General features: G+C 41.0%; 1 protein-coding gene and 1 pseudogene across 1 annotated transcript in view; one reads left to right on the forward strand and one right to left on the reverse strand.

Annotated features, from left to right (window-relative positions):
- Positions 1-135: 135 nt before the first annotated feature.
- LOC115819279 (TBC1 domain family member 24-like) lies at positions 136-4,957 on the reverse strand (annotated as a pseudogene).
- A 1,503-nt stretch (positions 4,958-6,460) lies between these two features.
- Positions 6,461-23,818, forward strand: part of stx8 (syntaxin 8) — a 36,659-nt gene continuing 19,301 nt past the window's right edge. Inside the window, exons 1-6 of the mRNA XM_030782382.1 lie at positions 6,461-6,553; positions 7,055-7,154; positions 7,439-7,533; positions 8,177-8,287; positions 11,674-11,801; positions 14,771-14,863. Of these exons, the coding sequence (XP_030638242.1) occupies positions 6,537-6,553; positions 7,055-7,154; positions 7,439-7,533; positions 8,177-8,287; positions 11,674-11,801; positions 14,771-14,863 (544 nt within the window). The 5' untranslated portion in view covers positions 6,461-6,536. The remainder of the gene's footprint in view (positions 6,554-7,054; positions 7,155-7,438; positions 7,534-8,176; positions 8,288-11,673; positions 11,802-14,770; positions 14,864-23,818) is intronic.

The following is a 23,818-nucleotide window of genomic DNA, read 5'->3' on the forward strand; positions in this document are numbered from 1 at the left end:
CTTATATGATTCATAATGTACATGTACGTTAAGGTTATACAAAAGTATTAAGTGCATCTGATATGTGCTGTGCATTCAAGGATCGGGACAGCGTCGGGACAATTCAGCATAGCTTGTGCTACCGCCAATCCTCTTTTACAAACTCAGTTGCAACGATAAAGAGACTCAGTCCTTGATTCCCCACACCTCCAAGGACTGGATCCGGAAGCAAGCCTTACAAAGAGGAGGGCTCTCAAAGGTATCGCAGGGTTCAGTGTAGCCTCCCGTCAGGTCGGCCGGGAGACACAGTGCATGGCCCCGGTCACCACCTGTGGCAAAACACAGACTAACTGACGTCAGTCCAAGTCTTGTCTAGTATGTACTATAAATACCACAGCTGCTCTCTCTATCACGTACTGGCAGGTGATTCGTGGTAATGTTGACACAAAGTGACTGTTTATTGCTTCGATATAGCAAACCACCTCTGAGCTGTTTCCATTTGAGAGAAAAGGCTACATGTCCCTATCATTTGCATGGAAAACTCTTTGGAAAAATTTAGAGTTGTTCAGAAAGACTGCCCATTATTTTAAGAGTATATCAGGGCAATATAGTCCTGAAATGCCTTCATAAAAGATCTCTTTTAATCTATTACATAAAAAAGCAAATACAGTTTATTGGTGACTATACATAAATAATGTGAGGATGAAATTAATTCATTATTGTTTTACATAATATTGGTGTAAGTGAATTGGTCTTGAGGGGTTTTCTTTTTTTTTTTTTTAACAAATTACAATTGTTTTGTGAATTCATTTATTACTTAACCTTCAATTTTATTCAGTTCAATTTTATTTGTATGGCACTGTTTACAATCAAAATGGTCTCAAAGCAGCTTTACTGTGATCAGTGCCTAAAACCCCAGTGAGCAAGCCCAAGGTAACAGTGGCAAGGAAAAACTCCCTAATGCAGTGAATAGGAGGAAGAAACCTTGGGAAGAACCGAGACTCAATAGGGAGAGCCCATCCTCCTCTGTTCAAGAAATGCAGTGTCTAAAGTGATCATACTTTTAAATATTAAATTTAAGCACTAAGTGCTTACCAACAAGAAGCCTCTGATCATCTCCTGCCATAAACATCGCACTCTTCAGCTGAGAGCTAGTGAAGGACGCAGTTGGGATTCTGGGATCCTGAGGGGTTGAAGCTGGATACACTGGGTAAGGAGGAGTGCTGGAAGCCCCTGAGGGCACTTTTGTTTCAGTCATGGAGGAAGAAGAGGAGGAAGAAATGGAACTGTAGGAAGAAGAGGAGGTGGTTCCTGGCTGTTGTGAAGAATCCATCTTGCCCAACATTCCGGAGATGTATAGCACAGTTCGTTGGTAGCGTTCCATGCCCGGCCGCAACTGAAAGATAGTATCTCCATCAGGAGTCATTCATCTACAAGTCAAACTCACAGTACATTCCTCGAAGACAAGGGCAGTTGGAAAAGAATCAAGCATATTTTGTAGCATATCATAACATCATTGGTCAGTTTCAGATGAGAATTTCACTCACAGTAAAAACAAAACACTCCCCAGTCCCAAAGAACCTCTGTCCGTCCTTTTGATTTCTCCGCTGTATCCAGTCAGATGATAGGTAAGCACCACAAACCTGTGAAGTCACAGAATTAAACATAAGGTTTAAAGATAGAAGTGCATTGTAGCACTACTTTAATGAGGGAATGCAAAAAAAAAAAAAGAGTAGTCATCACCTCCTCATCCACAGTTTTCAGAAGCAAAACAGTAGGTTTGTGGCCTTCGATTTGAGAATAAAGCCTTGAAAAAAAACAAGTGATTGACAGTTAGTGTCCTAAGAGGATGATAAGATAGGGGTTCATGAGAACCAAATGACAAAAACTTTTAGAAAAATCCATCGCTGATAGATTATGAGATCAGAGTTTAGAGCTTAAATAGAGAATGGTCTCACAAAACAACCATCAAAGTTCGCTTAGAGTGCCAAAATACTGAAAAAAATAAAAGGAAACACCAAAAAATAACACATCTCCAGTGAGGATTTAAAGTTTACCCTTAAGGAAGACACATCAACATCCCAGATAAAGAAAAAAGAATTTTTCAAAATCTTCAAAATGTGTCAAGATATCACAATATTTGGAAGTAGTACAGCCCAGGATGAAATATGTCTCAAAGGATATAGCAAACACCAGAGTAGCTCATGTTTCTACATCTCACAATGGTCCAAAAAATGTTTTTATCTTTTTTGTGTGTGTATTTTTACTATCTGAGTGCTGATGGAAGAGTAGTTAACTGCAAGTGGTTGATGTAAACATGTTGATACCAGCAACACTCTCTCACCATTATATAATCGAACCTAAGGGGCCAGGTTTACTAAAGGTCTTTGTAAGTACAAAGCATGTTTTACGCATGAGCGAAATGTCCACTCTGAAGGTAACGACACGCTATGGTGTTGCCCGTAGAAAAATCTTTATCCACTGTTTAGTACCCAAAGCAATTTCTCTAAGCTGATAGTAAAAACAAGCTGGTAAAAGTTGTTGCTGTTTTTCTTTTTCTTTTTTAATCTTTCTCAAAATCACAATATTGCCCTGTATTAATGTGTAATTAATAATACATTCTTGACTGATATTTGCTGATTATCCTGTATGCCTCTGTAAAATCCTGGCTATCTTTGTGACTTTCAGGGGGGAAAAAAAGGTCTTACGTAGCCAGGCTTCTGCCATGGTCATTGGTGCTGTACAGTCGGATAGGACTGAAGAGAGCAAAACGCTCTGGAATCCAAGCCCAGACAACTCTCATCTCTGTCTTAGTCACAACAGCAGAGTTGAAGTTCCCAAGGTCCACAGTTTGGTAAGAACTATGAAGAAAGCAACATGAATGATAAAGTCAGAAATATTGCATTATTTATCACATGTATTGTAAGATCAAGTAGACTGCAATATACAAATGGAAAAAAAACATACAAACCCCGCACCTTTTCTGGTGCATGCCTTTGTGCATTAGTGCATCCTTATTTGCATTAAAGAGAAAGTTGAGTTCCCTGCGAGTGGGCAGCAGAATGTCAAAGGCCCTCTTCAGTAGTCCCTCAGTGGTGCTGTGTCGTGCTACATTCTGGACAAAGCTTTTCATATCTTGTCGGAAATCATCAACATGGGCGACCCGGGAAGACACAGAGACCTTATATAGACTGAGCAGTGCCAAAGCCACCCTGTAGAGCATTTTATAGCCTTCCATCAAGTAGACATCCAGCACTCTGATGGCGTATGTGAACGGCAGGGCACCAAAGATCCACATGATCCAGTCAGAGTAGAACTCAAAGAGGTTCTGGTAGGAACTCGCAATAAGTTTGCGAATTCCCCGACAATACTTATTGGCCAGGTCACCAAAGGTCATGCAAGAGGCACGGTAAGTGAGGAAGGTCTGATCGATGTAACGTTTCTTTGGATCTTTGTACTCCACCAGTGTGCGGATGCTGTGGAAGCACATGGCTTCGTCCTCACTGAAGTGAAGGAGGAGTGAGACCAAAGATGGAAGGATGGGGCAGAAGCTGACATCAGGAGCGTGCTTGCTTACGCAGAGCAAGACTTTCTTCACCGAGTTCAGGCCGGCTTTGCTGAGGCAGTACCTCGGGATTTCACCATCCTCCATGAAGCTTGGGAAGGGGTGTGTGCTGATCTTGTGTTCCCCAAAGAGCCGATTGGCTAGTTCATGGTACGCGTCTGCGTCGGAAGTCGGAGACCTGCCGCTGATGCTTTGAATGATGTGGTTGTATGCTTTTGCTCTGAGAGTGTGGGGCATGGCCCAGTAGCCTGAGCGGCCCATTGCTTTTAGTTCGTTATGGTCACTTTTCAGGATTTTCTGATAACGCACAGCAGCCTCTGGGTCAATTTTCTCCCAGTCTACATATTGACCATATTTCATGCCTGAACATGAGCTGATTTCCCAGTTGTCTGCCTCAGAGATGGTCATCATAGGAACATTTTTTAAACTGCCTCTGCTCCCTGTGTGAGGGAGAAGAAAAAAAAAAAACCTTACAACCGTATCGACCTTCTTTCACATGTACAAATATTGATCGTAATTCATCTATGATTTATGATAATGATAGCTAAAGACAACAAATGAGTAGTGATATATTTTAATGATTAAATACACTTATAAGCCACATATATTTGAGAAACATCTACCTTGCAGATATGCTGTAGTCAGCCCGACATGCACGATTTGTATTAGCCATTCTCTTGCCCTTTATTAGTGGTCAGTTTCTGACCACAGGATTGCTGTTGGCTGGATATTTTTGAGTGGCAGACCACTCTCAATCCAGTGGGGATGCTTATGAGCATAAAAACCCCAGACATGCTGCTGTGCCTGACAGGCTTGCACCAGTGTGACGCTCACCACCGTGCCACTGCCATGTCAATGTCACTGCTTCATTGAGAACGGGTTTCCACCCAAATAATAACCTTTCAACAACAGACCTGTGATCAGAAACTGACCGTTGATGAACAGGGCAGAGGATTGCTGACAAACTGTGTATGGTAGATGGGCTACAGTTTGCCACCTTACACCTATATAGCATAACCATAAGATACCATTTAAGAAAACAAGTGCAAGAAAGAAAAAAAAAAAATCCTTACCAGCCAGGTCTTTGTTAGGATTTGTGCTTGAATTTGCTTTTGATCTTTTGGATGGTGGCCTTGCCGCTGTGCTTTCTTTGGCCTTCTCTGTCTTCTTTTCCTCATTCTGTAAGAGAGACCTTGTCCTTTGTCTCATTGCATTAGATCTTGTGAAATTACCCTCCCTAAGCTCCTCAGAGGTCTCAAAACTGTAGAAAGATCTGGAACGTGGCCTGATGTGACTCCTGTCCACTTCGGCTGAGCCTGGAGAACTTTTTGGGTCATCTGAATTGTATAAAGAACGGGATCGCAGCCTTCCACAGCTAGCAACAGGTTCTTGCCTTATGGAAACTTTGTCCATTTCTGAGATGCCTATATTCATAGACCCCAAACCGGCAAATTTACAGTTAGAAGAGACATCAAGCATATTTGCTGTCAGTAGTTGTCAGAAAAGATTCGGTGAGCTTCTCTGACTTGCTGAAATAATGTTTTCAAGGGGTGTGCCCTGAGTTTTGTTCAAGCATGGGGACCAAATGTCAGGTGACTTTCTCAGATGGTGGTGTCGCGTTTGTATATTTGTACACAACATGGAAAAGGTAAACCACGCTAATTCCTGGAATGTTCTCAACTATTCACATTAAGCAGTAGTCAGTGGTGTTTACCCAACAGCAATAGGGAAGATCATTTTAAGACAGGCAACTTTGCTTGATATCTTCTTGGAGGACACCTACTACTACATACTGTGATGTTAACACAGTTTACAGAATAGCATGTAGTTTTATCCAGAATTAAGTATGGTATTCACCATCAATTATGAAATGTGACTTTCAATCACACAAGCAAGCAATATTTTTAACTGCTATAGAAAAAATAGAAGAAATCCATTTATGTATCTATATATTTATATCTATCTATGTATATATGTATCTGTGTATCTATCTATCTATCTATCTATCTATCTATCTATCTATCTATCTATCTATCTGTCTATCTGTCTATCTATCTATCTTTAGGTCATATTGTGTAAGTAGATGCATTGGACATGCTAGACATGTTTTATGTTACAGTTTTTCACCGTTTCTCTGTTTTTGATTGTCTATATGCATGGGTGATTCATATCATTTTAAACATACCTCAGGAATAACATAAATCACAGATTGTTGTGGGCTCCAGAATAATATCCTTACTTATCCAAATCTAATCCACTTTGTTTCAAATGCATAAGTTTAAAAAGTGGAACAAAACAACTCAATAATTCATAGCATATGTTTACATAAAACATGAAATTTTTTTGGATGAGGGACTTTGTTCCAAGAATTAGGCAAATGTTAATGTTTCTTCCACTGTTGTCCTTTTTTTTTTCTTTTTGGTTTGTTTCTGTCCAAACACATGGTGTTTGGTCACGAAACAGAAAGTTCAGCAAAATTTGACTTTAAATATGGGTTAACTGTAACATGATGGAGTCAAGATGCACTTAATTTCCTTATTAGATATTTAATGATTATAAAGAATTTCTGATGAAAAACGACTGAAGATCTATTTTTGTCATAAAGGTCCTGCTGTACATTTCTCAAGTAAATGATGAATAACAAAAAAAAACAGCTGTTCTTTGCTCTGTTCATTCAAGAAAGTCAACAAAACAAGTTATGATTTTAGATTAAGAGATATCATAACAGCAGACACTGCTGGGAATGCAAGAAAGCAACGGCAATGGCAGTGTTCAGTGTTTCAGTGCTTCAGGCCCTGGTCCTTTGTTCAGTGCGAAACAAGGTTCAGAGTGAGAAGCAAGGGAAAGTTTGTCCCTTATGGAGCATCGTTCTGACGTCATTCCAAACAGGAAGAATCTGCGTTGTTTGTGCAGTTTCGCTCAGAGAGCTAGCTGAAAGACTGTCTACTAGCGAAAGAAATACAAACCTAGACACTTTAACTCTTACAGCAGAATGTCACAAGATCTTTGGTAAGTGATACTTTGTTTGTAATAAATGAAGCAGATAAAAAAGTTCAAACGAAAACTGTGACTCGCAGGCGTGCTTAGCGAACTAGCCATTTGATGTTACTGTGTTCTTTAATTTGAATTAGAAAACATCAGAATATGGGCCTTTTAATACAGTGGTGCCCAGTATTCGTTCCGGAGTAAGAATACCCAAGTTACATTCACTGATTGTGGCGTACATTATTTCACAGTCAAAATATTCCCTGCTTAAAGTGTAACTTCTTTAAATGACTAGATAGCTTTCAAGCTAAATTTGTATCACAGGATCACCAATGGCGTGACAGTCTTGTGATTGTAAGCAGTCAGTTTTGATTATTTGAACGACATTTTCAATTAACAGGGTTGAAGCGAACCGTTATTACAAGTAAAACGTATTACAGTGATCTCTGGTACTTGAACCATTTGAGGGAGGAGACAGTTTTGTTTAACTTGAAAGGACAGTACTAATTTACGATTGGTTTACAGGTTGCAGAACTATGATGCCACATGCCGCCTTGCCCAGGAAATTGCAGAAAATATCCATGAACGAAACAAGCAACAGAGAACTGGGGGAAACCCAGCAAAGGTGACGTTCTATACTTTTCACTCTCTGTTCTCTAATGTTAAGCACGCACTGTGGTACTCTGTGCTCCTTTGTTAGCTTTTTTTGGCCCCTGGAACTAGACTTTCTCATCAGTTTTTCACAATAGGTGCCCTTTCATGTTAATCAAAATACCATAATCAGTTAAACCAGATACTTTCTTGTGCAACGTACAATGTACAATATTAACTGTATTAATAAATGTATTAAAAATTGTATTGATAACTTAATTAAGTGTATTAGTAACTGTATTGATAACTGTGTTGTAGTTGAACATGACCCTTCGAGCATCCCAGCAGAAGCTGAAACAGAACATAACACAGTTGAGAGAGACTCTAATCAGAGCCTCCTCACAACGGCGCATGTATCCTTCTGTTCCTGCGCATAGTAAGAAATTAAATAAGAAAGTGATTGGTCACAGTGTGAGAAGTCATGGCATTTACCACCATGTGTAAAATAACCATTGATTAAAGCACTTCCAGAAAATGACAACAATTAGTTATTTGCCTGAAAATAACGTTTCTGTAACAATTTTGTTTGTTGAGGGCATGTAAAGCCCTTTGAGACTTTAAACAGTGATATCGGGCTCTAAATAAGCCTTGCTGTTGTTGTTGTTGTTGCTGTTGAAGAGATCTGACTTTGATGCCGCTTTCAATTGCTCATTAATGTAAAGAGATCAAGCATCCACAGTAAGTCAGATGAGAGGGATGAGCTGAGTGTTATCATGCAGTCACCTGTAGAGGGCAGTATCTAGTAGCACATCGTCCATGTGTCTGAACTAGCACGTTGTGAAGTCCGCAAGAGTAGAATGCCTAATACTTTTGTGTTTTCTCTTACTTATTGTTATTATTATTATTATTATTATTATTAAGCTGATGAATGTTCACACCCCCCCCACCCAAATATTTGAGTCAATAAATGACACTGAGTGTTATGTGAATAACAGGAATGTTAGAATTTATTCAAATCAGGTGTGTGTCTGTGTGAACCTTAACATATAAAATCAGAATGCAGTCAGAGGCTGACAGACGACAGAACCTGGTCGATGACCTTGTGACCAGAGAAAAGCAGCTGAATGCCTCTTTCCGTGGAGATATTACGGAACCTGAGCCCTCAAGGTACAGTTTTCGCAAGCGTCTCCATCTTTTCCTCAACTACCAGCTTCTCTAAAGAATGATGTCACATCAATCATTGTTTTTAGCTGACTAAGATTGTAGATGTGCAATGATACAGAATGGAAATATGCTATTGCTACAGTTAGTGAGGCAAGAGATCATGGCTCTACAGTCTATTTGAAACTCATTGAGTAACAGCAAAGTGATGTCTATTTGATCTACTCATTACACACAACTGAGCCTCATGGACTTTAGTATGCTTATTTACTGTGATTATCAATTCGTGAAATCTCTTTTCTTTTCTTAATTCTTGAAGGAATTTTTGATTGCTTTTTTTTTTACAGTGTTTGTATGTCTGTTTTATAGACATATTAAATATGAAAGACCTATTCAGGTGCCAGATCTCGGGACTGAGATAGTTTTGATGCAGTGAAAGATCTGTGCTGTCTGACGTGGGAGTGTTGGTGTATTTACTTGTTAACCATTCATTAACGTTTATGAATATGTACCCATAGACATAGTGCTCATGTGATTCCTACTGTGGCAGTAACGCTCAACGTTGTTTACCCCCTTGCTGAATGAACCTAATGAAGGTCGGAGCAAAAGTTGCATCGATTGGTCCAAAGGTTTTATGCATTTTCAACGGCAGCTCTACAAATTAAACCGATGCTTAGCCTCAATAGCCTCTCTTTTGAGTGTTAGGCTTTCCACACGTTGCTTTTTCACATTTAAGCGCACGGCGCTGGGAGGCCGATTGGAGTGAATGCTTCCGATGTGGTTCTGACAGCACAAGGATTGGTGGTAAACACTGGGCCGAGATGGTCTGTCCCTTTTGATTCTGTTGTCTGGTCCTGTGTGTAAGCGGATGTCTCCCTTCCCTCTCCAAGAGATCTGACGGTAGAATTCTGGACGTGCTCCACCACTGATCACACATTTGGCACCACTGGAAGTCCCCCCCCCCGAATATTATTCTTAATCTAAGACAACCTGACACTGCAGCGGGAGAGAGTTTGTGTTATGTTTGACCTGCCCACCTGACATGTATTTGGACCGAAAAATCTACAATGGTGACCCAGACTTCCTGTGCCCCCCCCCCCCCTCCCCCCACCTGTAAATAGAAATGCGGATGTTGAACTGGCTCATTTAGCAGGGATCAGGGACTTTTCATAAATAATTTTAAGGTTAATGCAGAAAGTTGACACGTACTTTGATTTCATGCATGGTGACGTTGAGGCTGAGTGGAGGAATTTAGGATCAATCAAGTGATTGATCAAATTAGGGCAGCTTAAGAACTCTTATGTGTCTGATCTAAGCCTGCTTCTTTTGTACATTTTTACTGCCCTTCTTGTTTGGATTATTCCCTGTGAGGGCCCCATATTGGTGGGGGGGGGGGCTTTAATCTTTTATAGATCCCATTAATGTCGCACTGGTGGGCTGAGGCTAAATAAATCAAATGCCAGCTAATGAATTATATCGCTTGCTTACTCAGTCATCTGACATAGCTGTTTGTAAGTTGTCGAAATGATCGAAAAATTGTTTGAAACTTTATGGAGAAGAATTTGCTCGGTGGGGAGAGAGAGAGAGACCGGATGAGGACTCCCTGTGTGGTCTCTCGCTGGTAGCAGGAGATATTAGACTTGCTTGAATAACCTGAGATATTTCTGGGTTTTTTTTTTTTTTTCAAAGGGGATAAGTGGGGCTTATCGTATTCGTGAAACAATACATTTGTGGAAGATTAGCCTCTAATCAAGCAAAAAAGGAACACGTTTGAAGGTTCGGAGCACCTGACCCCCTGCCCCTCTTCACCCCCCCCCCCCCCCCGTCCTCCCCCCGCCTTCCTTCAATATCCTCTCCTTTATATTTGATCATGATGCAAGAAGTTGTAATTAGTTAAATCAGGGCCCCATGGAGTCGCAACCCCTCTGCCAGCCGCACTCTACTGTGACGCTTCTGTGCGATTTGTCTGATTAAACTGGCGGACTTGGCGGGTGGTTAATTGGATAAAATTTAATCTTCACACTGCCGACCTGGACAGGAGGAAGCGGAGACTCACCCGCGCAGTGAGAGAGTTGCCAAACATGTCAGAAAGATTAGCGTAGGCTGCCCACCCTTGTCCGGCCAGCTAGTAGATTAGTATCAGTTTGGACATGGGCAAAGACAGCACTTCAAAGAGCCTCAGATTTCTTTAGTGCTTACATGGCTTCAGCAGAGGAAAAGAGGTGAGAGAACGCCACGCCTTTGTCAAGGTGAATGACCTCTAAACTCAAATTTAAACTCAAATGGAGGCTCATTGGTCCTGAACTAACAGAAGGAGAAGGGTTTGATGTTTTCCATTGTCGATAAGCAACGACGTTACAACGGATGTTAGCCACTGCAGTTATGCCAAAATCAAAGACCTTGAAATAAAAAAAAAAAACGCTACTTTTCCTGTCTGTTGATTGACTCAAAAAAACATCAGGACTCCAAGGTTTACCCCACCGTCTACCTTCAGTCTCTGACGGTGAGGAGCAGTTGTGAAAGTTTCATTTCAACCTCAGATTTTTCACCTGTGCTGCTCCGCTCTCCCTGGTTAAGTCTCCACGGCAACTCTGTGCCGTGACCAGCGGATGACACCACGATGGTCAGCACTGAAGTCTTTTTTTTTTTTTTTCTCTAGAAAAGACCATGAGTCCATGACTGCAGCTGTATTGCGCCATTTTCGAGAATTACTCTAAGAATAGTGTGAAACCACAGAGCAGTCAGTTTGATGTTCTGACTAAAGCTTTAAGTCTGAGAGTGATTAACCAACATTGTTTACATCCAGTCAAACTCTGAGTGATACACAACACAACAGTATTTCATATTTAGCCGCATAACATTAAACAAAGAGCGAAGGCTCTATGATGACTATGTTCCTACCTTTTCTCCTATTAGTTTTGACTTTTGGCGTAATGTTATCCAGCTAAATGAGTAATCCTGCTTTGTAGTCTACCTCCCTATTTTTCCAATACTTAATAAGTCTATTTTAGCCTTTAAAAATGTGCCCATGGACTAGAGACAGAAATGAACAAATAAATACAGGTCTTTTGATCTTAGAGGGTCTAAAGTGGGTCATGCTATTTGTTATTTCAATTGCAGAAAATTTCTTGGCCAAGACACATAAGTGCTACAGATGTGATTGTGGTAGAAACTGAACATGTGTAGTTTAAAACAGCCCAGAGTCAGGCCCGTGTTTATTTGCGTACACGAAGTCGATGATGTGTGTCCATTTGACGTGTGCGTGTAACCACCGATTGACAGCAGAGCACTGCAATGTGCAGGGGCCTTTGACAGATGCGCATTCTTTTTTTTTCTTTTCCCTTTTTTTTTTTTTTTCTTCTTTTTTTTTTTTCAAACGTAATTCTCCGCAGGTCGACCCTGATGACGGGCGGGGGGAGGTCGGGGGTTTCTGCGAACCCCTGGCTGATCAACGAGCCAGAGGAGACGCGGGGTCTCGGCTTTGGGGAAATCAAGCAGCAGCAACAGCGCATCATCGAGGGTAAGTCAGCGCAGGAGCACAGATGGATGGATGTCCTCTCTGCTTGCACCTGAAGATAATGGCGAGTTGATCAGCGTTGAAACGGGTCCAGTTTGTGTTCTCTTGGTGGGAAATAAAGTTTATAAGGAAGCGTGCGTCAGAGTACCTCCGACCTTGTTCTAAGACATGGAAGCTGACCTTTACGACTATTACAACAGCCTGTGATGCGTATGTCATAAATGTGGTGTCCGCTTTTGCTCAGATGCCATTTGACTCTTCATTAGCTACGCAAGTGATTGCAGTGTGTGACAGAGAAACTGAACACTGATGTGTGGCAGGGCCGGGGTCTATCTACCACTCTGGTAGGTTGACTTGTTGTTAAGTCTAATGGAAATGTATTTAGCACCTGGCTGAAGAGGCTCAAAGTTTCACAAGGGAGCATGCACCTTTTATATCATTAATATATATATATATAAATATATATATATATATAAAAATACATAAATAAATATAAATATATATGTATACATACACACATACATACATATATATGTATTCATACGTACATACATACATACATACGTATATATGTATTCATACATACATAAATACACACACACACACACATATACACACACACACACACACACACACACACATACACATATATATATGTATGTATATATATGTGTGTGTGTGTGTGTGCCCTGGTGCAGTTGGAATAACAGCAGCGTTGACACAGAAAAGGGGTAAAGTGCAGCATGAGTCATTAGTGGCACATTGTGCCACGGTGTCAGCTCCGACGCCCAGTGCCTTGTCATCTCAGAGCCCCCCAAAATTGTTCTCTTGTGAAATCATTCTGGAGCAAATTGTTTCCTTCTTCCAAAACTCATTTAAGAGGAATTCTTGTACTTCTTTGTTGTTTTTCTTGCCCCTCCAAAATGAGACACACATTGTGCAGGTCTGCGTGTATGGATTAGATTGTGCTGGTGTTGACGGTGTGGTGTAATGGTCGTGAGAATAAGAGCCTTTTCTGAGAGGCGATAATTTCTATTGGATTCCCACATGCATTTTAAAAGTATTTCTGAAAAAAAAAAAAAAAGTATTCCTCCCTCTGAAGCAATCCAACAACTCTTATGATAAAACTGTCATCCAAGGAGAACTAGTTTAGCACCAAACACAGTAATTATAAGAGGTGCCTGATGGTGTAAAAATTTTATTTCAGGTGGTAGGAGCCATAAAGCAAACGCTGATACACTCGAGCCAGACGGGATTTTTCCGGTTATCTGATAACTTAGATCGACTACTGAATGTTTCACATCACGCCAGCAATCACATGGACTCCAACGTGGTGATTTCTGCCAATGTCAATACCGCCAGTGCGGAATGTAGTTATCTTTTTACAGTTTTAACAAAGTTTCAGTTTGGTCTGGCATTTTATTCACGGGTAATGATACTGTATAATGAGCTGTAGTAAAAAACGAACAGTGAAATATCGAGCAGTTTTGGCCAGAGAACGGGAGGCTCAACAGTGTTTAACCTCTATTACCATTTGTATTCGTGCTGACAGTCAATCCTCTGGCATCAGTTTGGACGTTCACCTTTTTTTTTTTTTGCAAACATTTGTGTTACCCAGATAGGCATAAAACAGTATATTATCTCATTATAGGTTGATTATGGCTTACTCTACCTGTCTCTACCAAGAGCACTCACCATCTAATGTTTATTAGATACTGTATAAACACACATTCGCTGCAGCAAAACTGAAATAATGCCCATTTCACACATTGACTGGAAAAATTCCTCAGAAAACATTTTTAGGTGGACATGAATGCGTATGCCGAAAAACCTTGGAGTCCTGATATATATTACACTTGAAGAAGTTAACTATTAACCTGTTTTAGCCAAAATTGAAAGTGGTATTCAGATATGGCTATATTCCCCAAAATTTAGATGAGGTCAGTATAATTCCAGTAAAAATGTACTTAGCTTGTGCTACCTATTTCAGAGTATTCCTATATGTTGCAAATACTGCAGCTTCTTCAACTCAATTTAGAACTGTTTTGAAATTTATGTGGTATGATGGCTTATTGAGGGCACACAGTAAATATCTTATATTTGTCCTGTAATGAATGTAGTCTGAGCTTACTGGCTATTAAATTACATTAGAGCGCAGGCAGTTTCTAGATAATACTCCAAGTGTTTGGGCCAGGGTCGAAAGTTGGGATGATTCAGAATTTATTCTCTCCTTTGAATATATTAAAGGAACAAATAATCCTGTTTCTTTGAAATTATATTCATATATTCATATTATATTATTCATATTGTATTCCATATATTTTTAAGAGGGAGCTGCTCCTAAAATCCGCTTTCCTTTATCTGGAATAACACTTCATCTCTAATATAGTTTGAGTCATGGTCTTAGAAGTGTATTAAGGACACTGAAGAAAGGCGTTTTTTTTTATCATTTAATAAAACCCCTGTTCTCAACTTGATACTTCTTTAATTTAAATAAAGTGCTTTGTATGCACTAAATAGCCCAGAGCATCCTGTGTTCCTCTTTAATATTCCTTTCAGAAAATCTGTTCCTAGGCAACCACCAACATCGTAAATACAGTACTCTAGTCCTTATTGTGGCTTAAAAATTTGTAGCTCCTCATTGGAAACCTGTGGAACCCTCATTAGTCCCAAATTGGCGTATGGAGCTTTCAGGTTCTGTTCTTTTAGTGGAGTCCAGTGTAATCTTCTCCATATAACTGATGCATTTGGTGAGATCTGGTCAAACTATGCAGAACAGAGAAACCAAACTTTGTAATCTTCATCTTATGAAGTGCACACAGTATATGCAGTCTTACAAGTGACTGATGTGTACAGTGTGTATGTATTGAGTTTAAAGAGAAAGAGAGAAAATGTCTGTCCTTCTAAAATGATATATAAAATGTTAAGCCATTTCTGCTTCTTCTTCTCTCTCACTTCCTGTCTCTGCGCAGAACAAGATGCTGGTCTGGATGCCTTAGCGGCCATTATTAGCAGACAGAAGCAGATGGGTCAGGAGATTGGGAACGAGCTTGACGAACATAATGGTAAGATGTGGAAAGGTGGAATTTTTAGATTCATGTAACATGTTGCTCCTGTATATGATGTAATGTGTTAAAAAACATAATGAACCAAAGGGTTGTTACAGGGTTTTTTTTCCACACACTGACATACTCTGAGGACGATGTTCAGATGCATATAAACAGGGCTAATTATAGCCGCACGTCTGACGTCGCATCACTGAAACCAAACCAGTGAAGCTGAAGGAAAACTTTCAAAGATGGGAGTAGTCACAATGGCGGTCTTAGCTAACGAAACACCTCGCTCAAAAGGGCGACGTGGAATCTCCACGTCATATCCGGCTCTTAAACGTTTAGCGCTCGGCCAGACCTACAGACCTGCTAATAGATACGCAGAGAGACAGAGAGAAACTTCACTGTCCAGAAATCGGATTCTTCTTTTCCTAATGGCCTTATTCCCATAAATTTCTCAGTCACAAGAGGCTTAGGCTCCTGTTTTCATGATACTCATTCGTCTCTCCGCGCTATTAGATCAGTGCACCATCAGAATCTCCTGCTTCAGACCATTATCGTAGATGTCCCAGCCAGAGCGGTGCCTTCCCACCACTACACAGAAAATTACAGAGAGAGTGTGCAGGTGAAAGTAAGGCTGTGGGTTGAGGCGTTTTTTTTTTTGAACCAGCACCACAAACCCCCACAGTGTTTCCTATTTGTGATGGAACACCGGACTGTGTAAGTGATCATCTTTTGATTTTGAGGTTGCGAGTTACAAACTATGGATTGGCTTCAACTAGCCAGGCCATTAATCTTTATCATATGCCTCAGAGTTAGTCTGTGGACTGTCAAGAAAGGAAAGGGATGGTTCTTTTTTTTTTTTTCTTTCTTTTTTTTTTAAATGGAACACAAATCAAAAAGTCCTTAGTCAACGGCTAAGCAAGAAACTCTATAAAAGAATCAAGTTTCAAATTCATCAGTTCATTGTTGCTTTTCTTGGCATTGCTAAGGTATAGCACAATAGTACAGCCCAGAGGGCTGCATAATTACACCTCTCCATTCATGTAAATTTTGCTTTACTCTCTCTCTCTCTTTCTCTCTCTCTTTCTCTCTCTCTTTCTCTCTCTCTTTCTCTCTCTCTCTCTCACTCTCGCTCTCTCTTTCTCTCTCTCTCTCTCTCTCTCCTGCACGTGTAAGAGTGATGACATGATTACTGTTCTTTGTGAAGAGCCGTGATTTTGCCAGCTTCTCGTGATTTGTGTAGAAAGTTACGGGAACAATTATTTTTGTCCCTTCTAGCTGTGTGTTTAGGATCTCTCAAATGTTACGAACTACTAAACACTCACTCACATAGACTGTTTGCTTATTTCCCGTGTCAGCTGGGTCATACTACTGCAAAAATGACTTCCTTGGCTTGATCCAAACAAATCACAGATTGTGCCCTAGGATGTGACCTTTTAGGTGAGATGAATGAATTTTTTTCGCCAGCGGCGGAAAATGAAGATGCTTGGCCGCTTCTCTCAGCGAGAGCATTAGGTTGATTGTTTTAGTCTGTTCTACTCTTACATTTATTGAACGGACGAGTAAGATCATTTCGTACAACACTCTTGATGTGTTTCTCTCTCCTGCTTTTAAAAGTGCGTGGCGTCAGTGTTTCCAATGGCAGGATCCTGACACGAGCAATACGAGAGCTGTAACTCGGTACACGAAGGTCCCGCAGCAAAGGGAGTCTTCAGGCTTGATCGAAAGTGCTTCAGCTGTTCTTTCTGTGCAGTCTCCCAAGTGCACTTAAGCTCGCTTGGGTTTTTGACTACGATAGTCTTCTCACGCAGACGTAATGTGCCTCCCCCGTGTATATTATAATCGTTTCCGCCTGATGAAACCAAAGCCTGAGAAAGCCAACTTTTATTATTGTATTTTGTGGGGTTAGGCTGAAGGGATCTGTATGCGGGGTTGATGTCAAATAGCTTGAAAGGGCTCACCTGTCTGAAGAGCACCGGAGAGGGCTGAGCCTCAGGATTCTTCCCAAGACCGGTCTCGATTCCTCATCTACTAACCATATCCGCTCCTGTAAATTTATGCTGGAGCTCAGAGTTCAGGCGGCATGCAGCAGAGTGCTGATGCTAAGGGAGGTAAGCTGTCACCTAGGTCTGACACCTTCTCTCTCAGTGAGTTATGAGGGGGAATGGAGAGTCTCTGAAATGCACAACAGGTGGAAACACAGGATATATCACACAGGATAGTGTGGCTAGCCTGCAGAGGGAGTTTAAGTGTGAGGGCCTATGGAGTGTTTTGGACTTGATTTAGAACCCGGGTGGCCCACCTTTCTAAGGCAGGACGATGGAAAATAACCCAGAAAGACTGATAGGGGAGAGGCTACACACACACACACACACACACACACACACACACACACAAAATACATACCATATCCAAATATATATTAGGTCTATATAACCCCACTGTATTAGAAAGCCTTACCTTGGACCTACATTCACTGGCCAGGTTTGAGGTATACTTGCCGTATAGGTAGACTGTATAGGTGTACAATTATCTGGTGTCATGCACAGTTTGGTAGCCACCCTTTATCCCATTCATCATTTACCAGTTTCTGATCACTGGACTCTGGAATTGATATTATTTAGGTGGCACTCCATTCTCAACACGTTGGTGACACGATAGTGGCGTGCTATTGAATGTTGCGCTCGTATGAGTGCATCAGGTACAGCGGCATTGGCGGAGTTTTTACATACGTCAGTGTGTGTAATGGGCTGGAGGATGGCTGACTCAAATTGTGCATGGCAACATATGGGCCATAGTCTCTTACCCTATAAAATAATAAAATGGCCAGCATGTGTGTGTATGTATAACTGGTATGGTCATCATGTGCCAATGTATGAGTGTTATTCTTACTGAATCATGCTATATGCTCAATTATAAACGTCTGCTCAGTGGTCAAATGATTGGAGAGCAGCGACCTGTCTGAAAAATGTGTTGCAGTACAAGCCGTTGGAGAAAAACATGTGGGAGACCATATGTGAAGTTCTGTAAAATAACTGAGAAGTTGTTGTTTATATTTTGATTTTGCTGTATAGGCCAAGTCTTTTTGAGAGCATGCATCAGAATGTTTCTTTACCCCTAGAAATAACATGCCCGGACCTGTATTGAAGCTTTCAGCTTTGAATGGTGCTGCATTACATACCTGTATTAAGTAGCATCATTGACAATGTAAAAAGTAACAGGATAGTATAATGCTTTCGAGAGATGAGGAAAATGGATTGAATTTGGAAAAGGACAGAATAACTGGATTCTTTGTTGATCTGACAGTCGGCGGATAACCTTTTTGTCCTCCTGAATGTTCTTCTTTCCCATTTTTACCCCCCCCCCCCACCTCTGTCCTAGCGCACTGTTTTCCTATAAATAGATTAAGCTCGGATGTGCTCTGCTATGAAGGGGGCAACATTTCGCTCCTTTTTTGGGAAGAGACTTGAGAGAAAGGTCAGCGGAGAAGTTGACCAGCCTGGCAAAGAGAACCCCCTCTTCTCCAGCTGCCCAGGGGCAGGAGGTGTCAGGAACGCTACAAGAAACAGGATGCGTCTGCAAGCCAAGTTTTATTCTCAGGGATTATTAAGAACATCACAGGGCTTGGGATAAACACAGGTAAACACAGGCAGGCAAGAATAACACGGCACGGTTAAACACAGAAACTCAGAAAACTAGACTTGGGAATATCACTCGTGAGATCAGTTTTGGTACAGGCAAACAACGGGGTGTATATACACAACGCTACACAAGGGAACAATAAGAAATCAAACCAAAAACAGGTGCAGTTAATGGCAGATTAGGCCAGTCAGCAGTAGACCAGCGATGCTGAACACGGATAGGAAGAACTGGATGGAGTGGGGGAGAACGGTGCATTAGGAGGCTTACAGAATGGGGCAATACCAGTTCATGAACAAACTGCCATGATGGCTTCCATTCAGTCAAACTGACAGATGGAACTGTCAGGATGTGAGAGATATTGCAGAGGTTGATTGAATATGGCCCAGAGATTCTATGATATGAGGGTGAAAAACTCTGAAAGCCTTGACTGTGCCTACACATCTCTGTAGGCCCTCATGGAAAAAATTCACTCCCCTGCCAGCCCTCTGGTTTTAACGAAATCATTCAAATATGCTCTCTGAAAATAAAATATATGTACTATCAACAACTTTGCTCACATATCTGAACCACACTGCAAAAATCAGACTTATTTTGGTTTCCAAATTCAACATGGCATAAACTATCCCTGTGTGTATTACAAAAAAAGTCTTGTATCAACCCGGTGTAGTTTTTTCGCTTCTTAAATCAACACCGTTTCAGTTTATTGCTGTAGACGTTTCTCAGATTTTTGGCTTGGAACGGTGACATCAGCACATGTCAACAGAGGGTGAGCTTTTTTGGATTATTAGTGATGGAGAGCCTTGTAAAACTGCTCCTTTTTCAAAGGGCAGATCGAAGCACAGTAAGCCACGGCAGCGCAGGGCACGTTACCTTGTTGCTGGCACAAGTATAAAACTCTTGTGTCTGGCTTATCTAACACACACACACACACACACACACACACACACACACAAACACAGAGAGTACCTTGCCCCTTATGTTCCAGATTTTCCTCGTTTTTAGTCTTGCATGGTAGACTTAGCTTGATCAAGCGGACAGATGAGTTCGTATATTTTCCATACTCTCTTGCTCAGCCCGTTTGATGTTATTTAATCAACATGACTTTCCATCCAAGCTGGGAGTCCTCAGAATCTCCTGCACGTAAACCTTTCAAAGGAATTAGTCACCGCTGTAGGGTCCATTTTCCCCCTGCTACCTCTCTTCATATTTTATAAATAGGCTTTTGCTCAGATGACGTCTTCGGTAAATGTGCTCACACATCAAATATTCCAGCGATGACCCTCGTGTACCCGGCCTTTTTTTTTTGGTTTACTTTTTACCACTCGGAGTGGATCTCATTGTTGCTAAGCAACATTATGTCTATATCTTTTCATTAAGAGACAGTATTTTGCCAATATTTGTACGAAATGAGCTCATTTGGTATGAAAAAGAAACAACACTTCATACAGAGTTAGACCTTCTGGTGGAGGCATGTTGGACACCAACCAAAAAAAGAAAGACTGCTTTTGAGCAGAGATTCCTTGGAAAGATGGAACTTAGTCAATTAGTCGGCATCCCTGAAAACTATTTGTTCTGAAGGTCCAGCACTTGCTAATTTATAGGCTTCTACACCCCACTCTCTCTGAAGGGGTTTTGCATTAGAGGGAAAACCTGTGTGCTTCTCCTAATGGCCTTCCTTTGCATTAATAAGTTGATCATACTTTTGCTAGTATTTGGATCCTTAATGAGCTCCAAATAAACAGTGGACCAGGGGAAGGGTTCAGTGTAAGGGACAGTGAGGTCATTGGTGGGGGTGGTCCTTTGCTGAGGAAGGCTTTTTTTTTTCGGTCAAAGTTACGGAAACACTCCTCCGAATAAATAAACTCCGCTAATGGTCATGCTCTTTAGCTAGCCATAGCCGCGCTCTCTCAGACTGAATAATTTATCGGTATTGGCAATGCAGTACCTCTGGAGGACTCGACTGAGACAATAGGAAGATTTTGGCAATAAAAATGATCATCCTCATTAATACTTTAAACTGTTTGGTTTGTTTAATTTCTGGTTCCTTAAATCTCATGATTAGGTTGTTTATATGATTAATATAATGGATATGTTGTGAATATGAATTCTCTTTATACTCTCTTGTAAGAAACAGTAAACAACATTAGAGCTTTTGTTTTAATCCATGTTGATCTGGCCATAATTCAGGCTTTGTCAGACCTTTGGTATTTTACTTCTTTTGGCTCCATTAAGCCATCATTTGGAACATCATCATTGTTACTGACTGCTTTACTTATTTCTTACTTTTCCCCCACTTAGCCCCATCCACTGGATAGCAGGGTAGTGATGCATTAAGTAGGCCAAGGATAAGCCAGACTTTGTCCCTGTCTGTGGCAATTATTAGCCCTCTAGCACATATTTAGAAACATGTTCTTTGTTGCGTTGTATTGCTGTGGTTTGGTCTCGGGTTCTTCGAAGGGGTCGTGTCCAGAGCCTGACATTGTCCGGCCCTGGTTGTGGGAAAATAATCCATCCAGACCAAACTGGGAGCAGGCCAGTGTCTTGGAAGCCAGGATGCACTCTTCAGTAAGGGAGGATAAGTGTCCAGTGAAGATGTTTATTGCACAGGTCCTTGCAAAGCACTGTAGATTTACACTTTTGGCCTTAAACTAGCCAAAATAGTTAAACAAAAGTTGAGAAAAAGATGGATAAGGAAAATAACATGAAGAACTTTTTTTTTGGTCACCCCAGTCCAATTTGGACTGCACATGCAAAGCTGACTACTGAAAATGGAGTACAACAGCACAAGTATTTTGTCTTTATGTAGTAATTTGCCTCAGTAATGTACTTTAGACCTCTGTGTTTTGTAAAGTTTTGATCATGAATACATTTGATAATTATACATTTAATTACTAATACATTTTGTGTTTGCATCTGCTGAATGCAAAAGAAGATGTATCTGGTGTCAGATGAATAATGAAGATGTCAGTTTGTCGGTGGGGGTTTGAATCTCCACATCGCCTGTGTCTGCCGCTGTGGCTGAGAGACATGCTAATGAAGGTGAAGGATGATATTTTTGGAATGTGAACCACCAGGCCTATGGGATTGAGTGACAAAAAACAAGCGGATGGGACTGAGGGGAAAGTTGTTTGGGCTGCACCTCCGGACCCTATCCATCATGTCTCATCGACCACCCCCCCCCCCCCCCCCCCCCCCCCTCTTCATTCCATCCTCGCTCCTTCAGAACCTGTCCCCAGTCTGGTCGCAGTGATGCTCCGCACTGGGACACCAACAATAACATGAAGGAGTCTAAGTCTGTCAGTTGAACAGGATGTGATGAATGGACTGCTTTGGAGACCTTAGAATTCTTTCGAATGGGAAGATTCTAAGGACTAGCGGAAAGGTGGCTTCATCAATCACGCCTTACTGCGTTCCCACCATAGTGGACTGATGCATTCTTTTCCAAAGCCTCATTTTCTGTGTAGGCCCATGCCAAACCTGCAAAAGGATGCACTGTGAATCATTCGGGAGGCGGATGGTTCCTTGCTTCTTTTTCCCGAGCCTGACTTGACGGAGGTGGGAAGAGGTCACGGTGAGATAACAATGACTTAGTGTGGCTGGACGGGAGAGCCGGTAGCAACTTGGATTCATGTGCAAAAGAGTTTTCAGCTTTACGTGATGATCAAGAATAATTAAGCCATGTACTTTTTCATTGGATGCCAAGCCCCGGAACATTTGTCATGGTTGTGTAGTACCTCAACTCACCAGCCGTGGCAATTAAAGAGATATTGAGAATCAAGACTCGTGAAAGATGCCAGTGGCCGTTAGGCGTAAAAAAGCCACATACCAAAATGACTGTCTAAATGTTTCCTTATGTGGTTGGCTTGGACATACGCCAACAAGCTGATTTCAACCACACACACTAGGCAGATTTTGATGTTTATAACAGCAGAGCTAAATTTCTCCTAAAGGCATTGCCTCAAAAAACGTCTGCTCTATTTGAATATTAGACAACTGTAAACTAATCCCTTCCAAGAAGCATGATCTTAAACATGTAAAATTTGATATAGCCCGCTCCCCATAAAAGCTCATTTTTTGGGGCACTTTTTTGAATCATTTTATATTATCACGACTCAACAATTTTATTAAGTCTTTTTACAAATGTTTTAGAGGAACCAGTCCTGCTCTTATGCACCGGGCAGTGCAAATATGTGTTTTTTTTCTTTCTTCTCTTTTTTTTTTTTTTTCCGCGGAGCCTGCACCGTGAACATTTCCATTGTAACCACAGTATTACGACGGAGACAAAAAGTGCCCCCGACCCAGGGTAAAGTGAGCAACTTTCACAGATTTTTTAAAAAAAAAAATTCTTTTTTTATTTTTATAGATGCTATAAAGCATCTAGGAGGTATTACCGCCATCCAGGCCACAGTCTCACACAGTGGATCTTGGCTTTGATTTTGCTCAATACATCTGGAACAAATGTGTGCTTGTGACAGTCGTTAGCTGAAAGGACCACATTAAAAGCTAGTGGCAGAAATTCCCAGACGCCGAAGAAGGATTGATGTATGTATCTGCAAACTCTGTGAGTGTGGAGGCAAGGAGAGATTGGGAAGGGATTTTACACCTCTCGGTCACATTCTTCTTACATGTCAAGACAAATGTCTGAAAATAGGACAACGTCTTGCTTGGCAAAAAAAAAAAAAGAAAGAAAAAAAAAATCTTGAAAACTTTGTGTTTTGGCAAGGAAGTTACATTACATATACAGACAGGTGCTGGCACATTCGTGTGTATGAATGATAGTGCGATGCATACATAAAACTCAGTTATTTTGCAATGGGATATGAAAAGGATGACAGATTAAAAGCAAACTGTGTTCACAGCACACGAAGGAATTTAGACCTCCAAAAAACGGGATTGTGTAATGGAACGTTTATGGTAATTTATCAAAACACTTAATTAGGTGCTGTCTAGTAAATCTTGCTACACTATCGAAGTGTCCTACGGTGGCAATGGAGGATGGAATACAATAGTTGTGGCAAGTTAATTATTTATTCATTTCTGAAACCAGTTTTCTTTTCTGGAATGGGTTTCGGGGTATATAACATGGCAAGTAGCGGTGGAATTGAATGACAGTGAGTCTGCATGTTGGACTGCCAAAAGCTCCATTTGGCCACTTATGCTTGGAATGGCTTAATAAAAATTGGTTCTGTGTACTCAGCCTTGTATTGCTAACCTAAGCATCTGCAAAGAAGAGAGCCAAACAAAGAAGACAACTCCCTGTGAAATGTTTAACCAGTGACCTTCAAGAGTTGCATTAAGTGTGTGTGAGCACCTACCTAATTTTAC

Source organism: Chanos chanos, chromosome 8, assembly GCF_902362185.1.
Source record: "Chanos chanos chromosome 8, fChaCha1.1, whole genome shotgun sequence".
Lineage (NCBI taxonomy): Eukaryota > Metazoa > Chordata > Actinopteri > Gonorynchiformes > Chanidae > Chanos > Chanos chanos.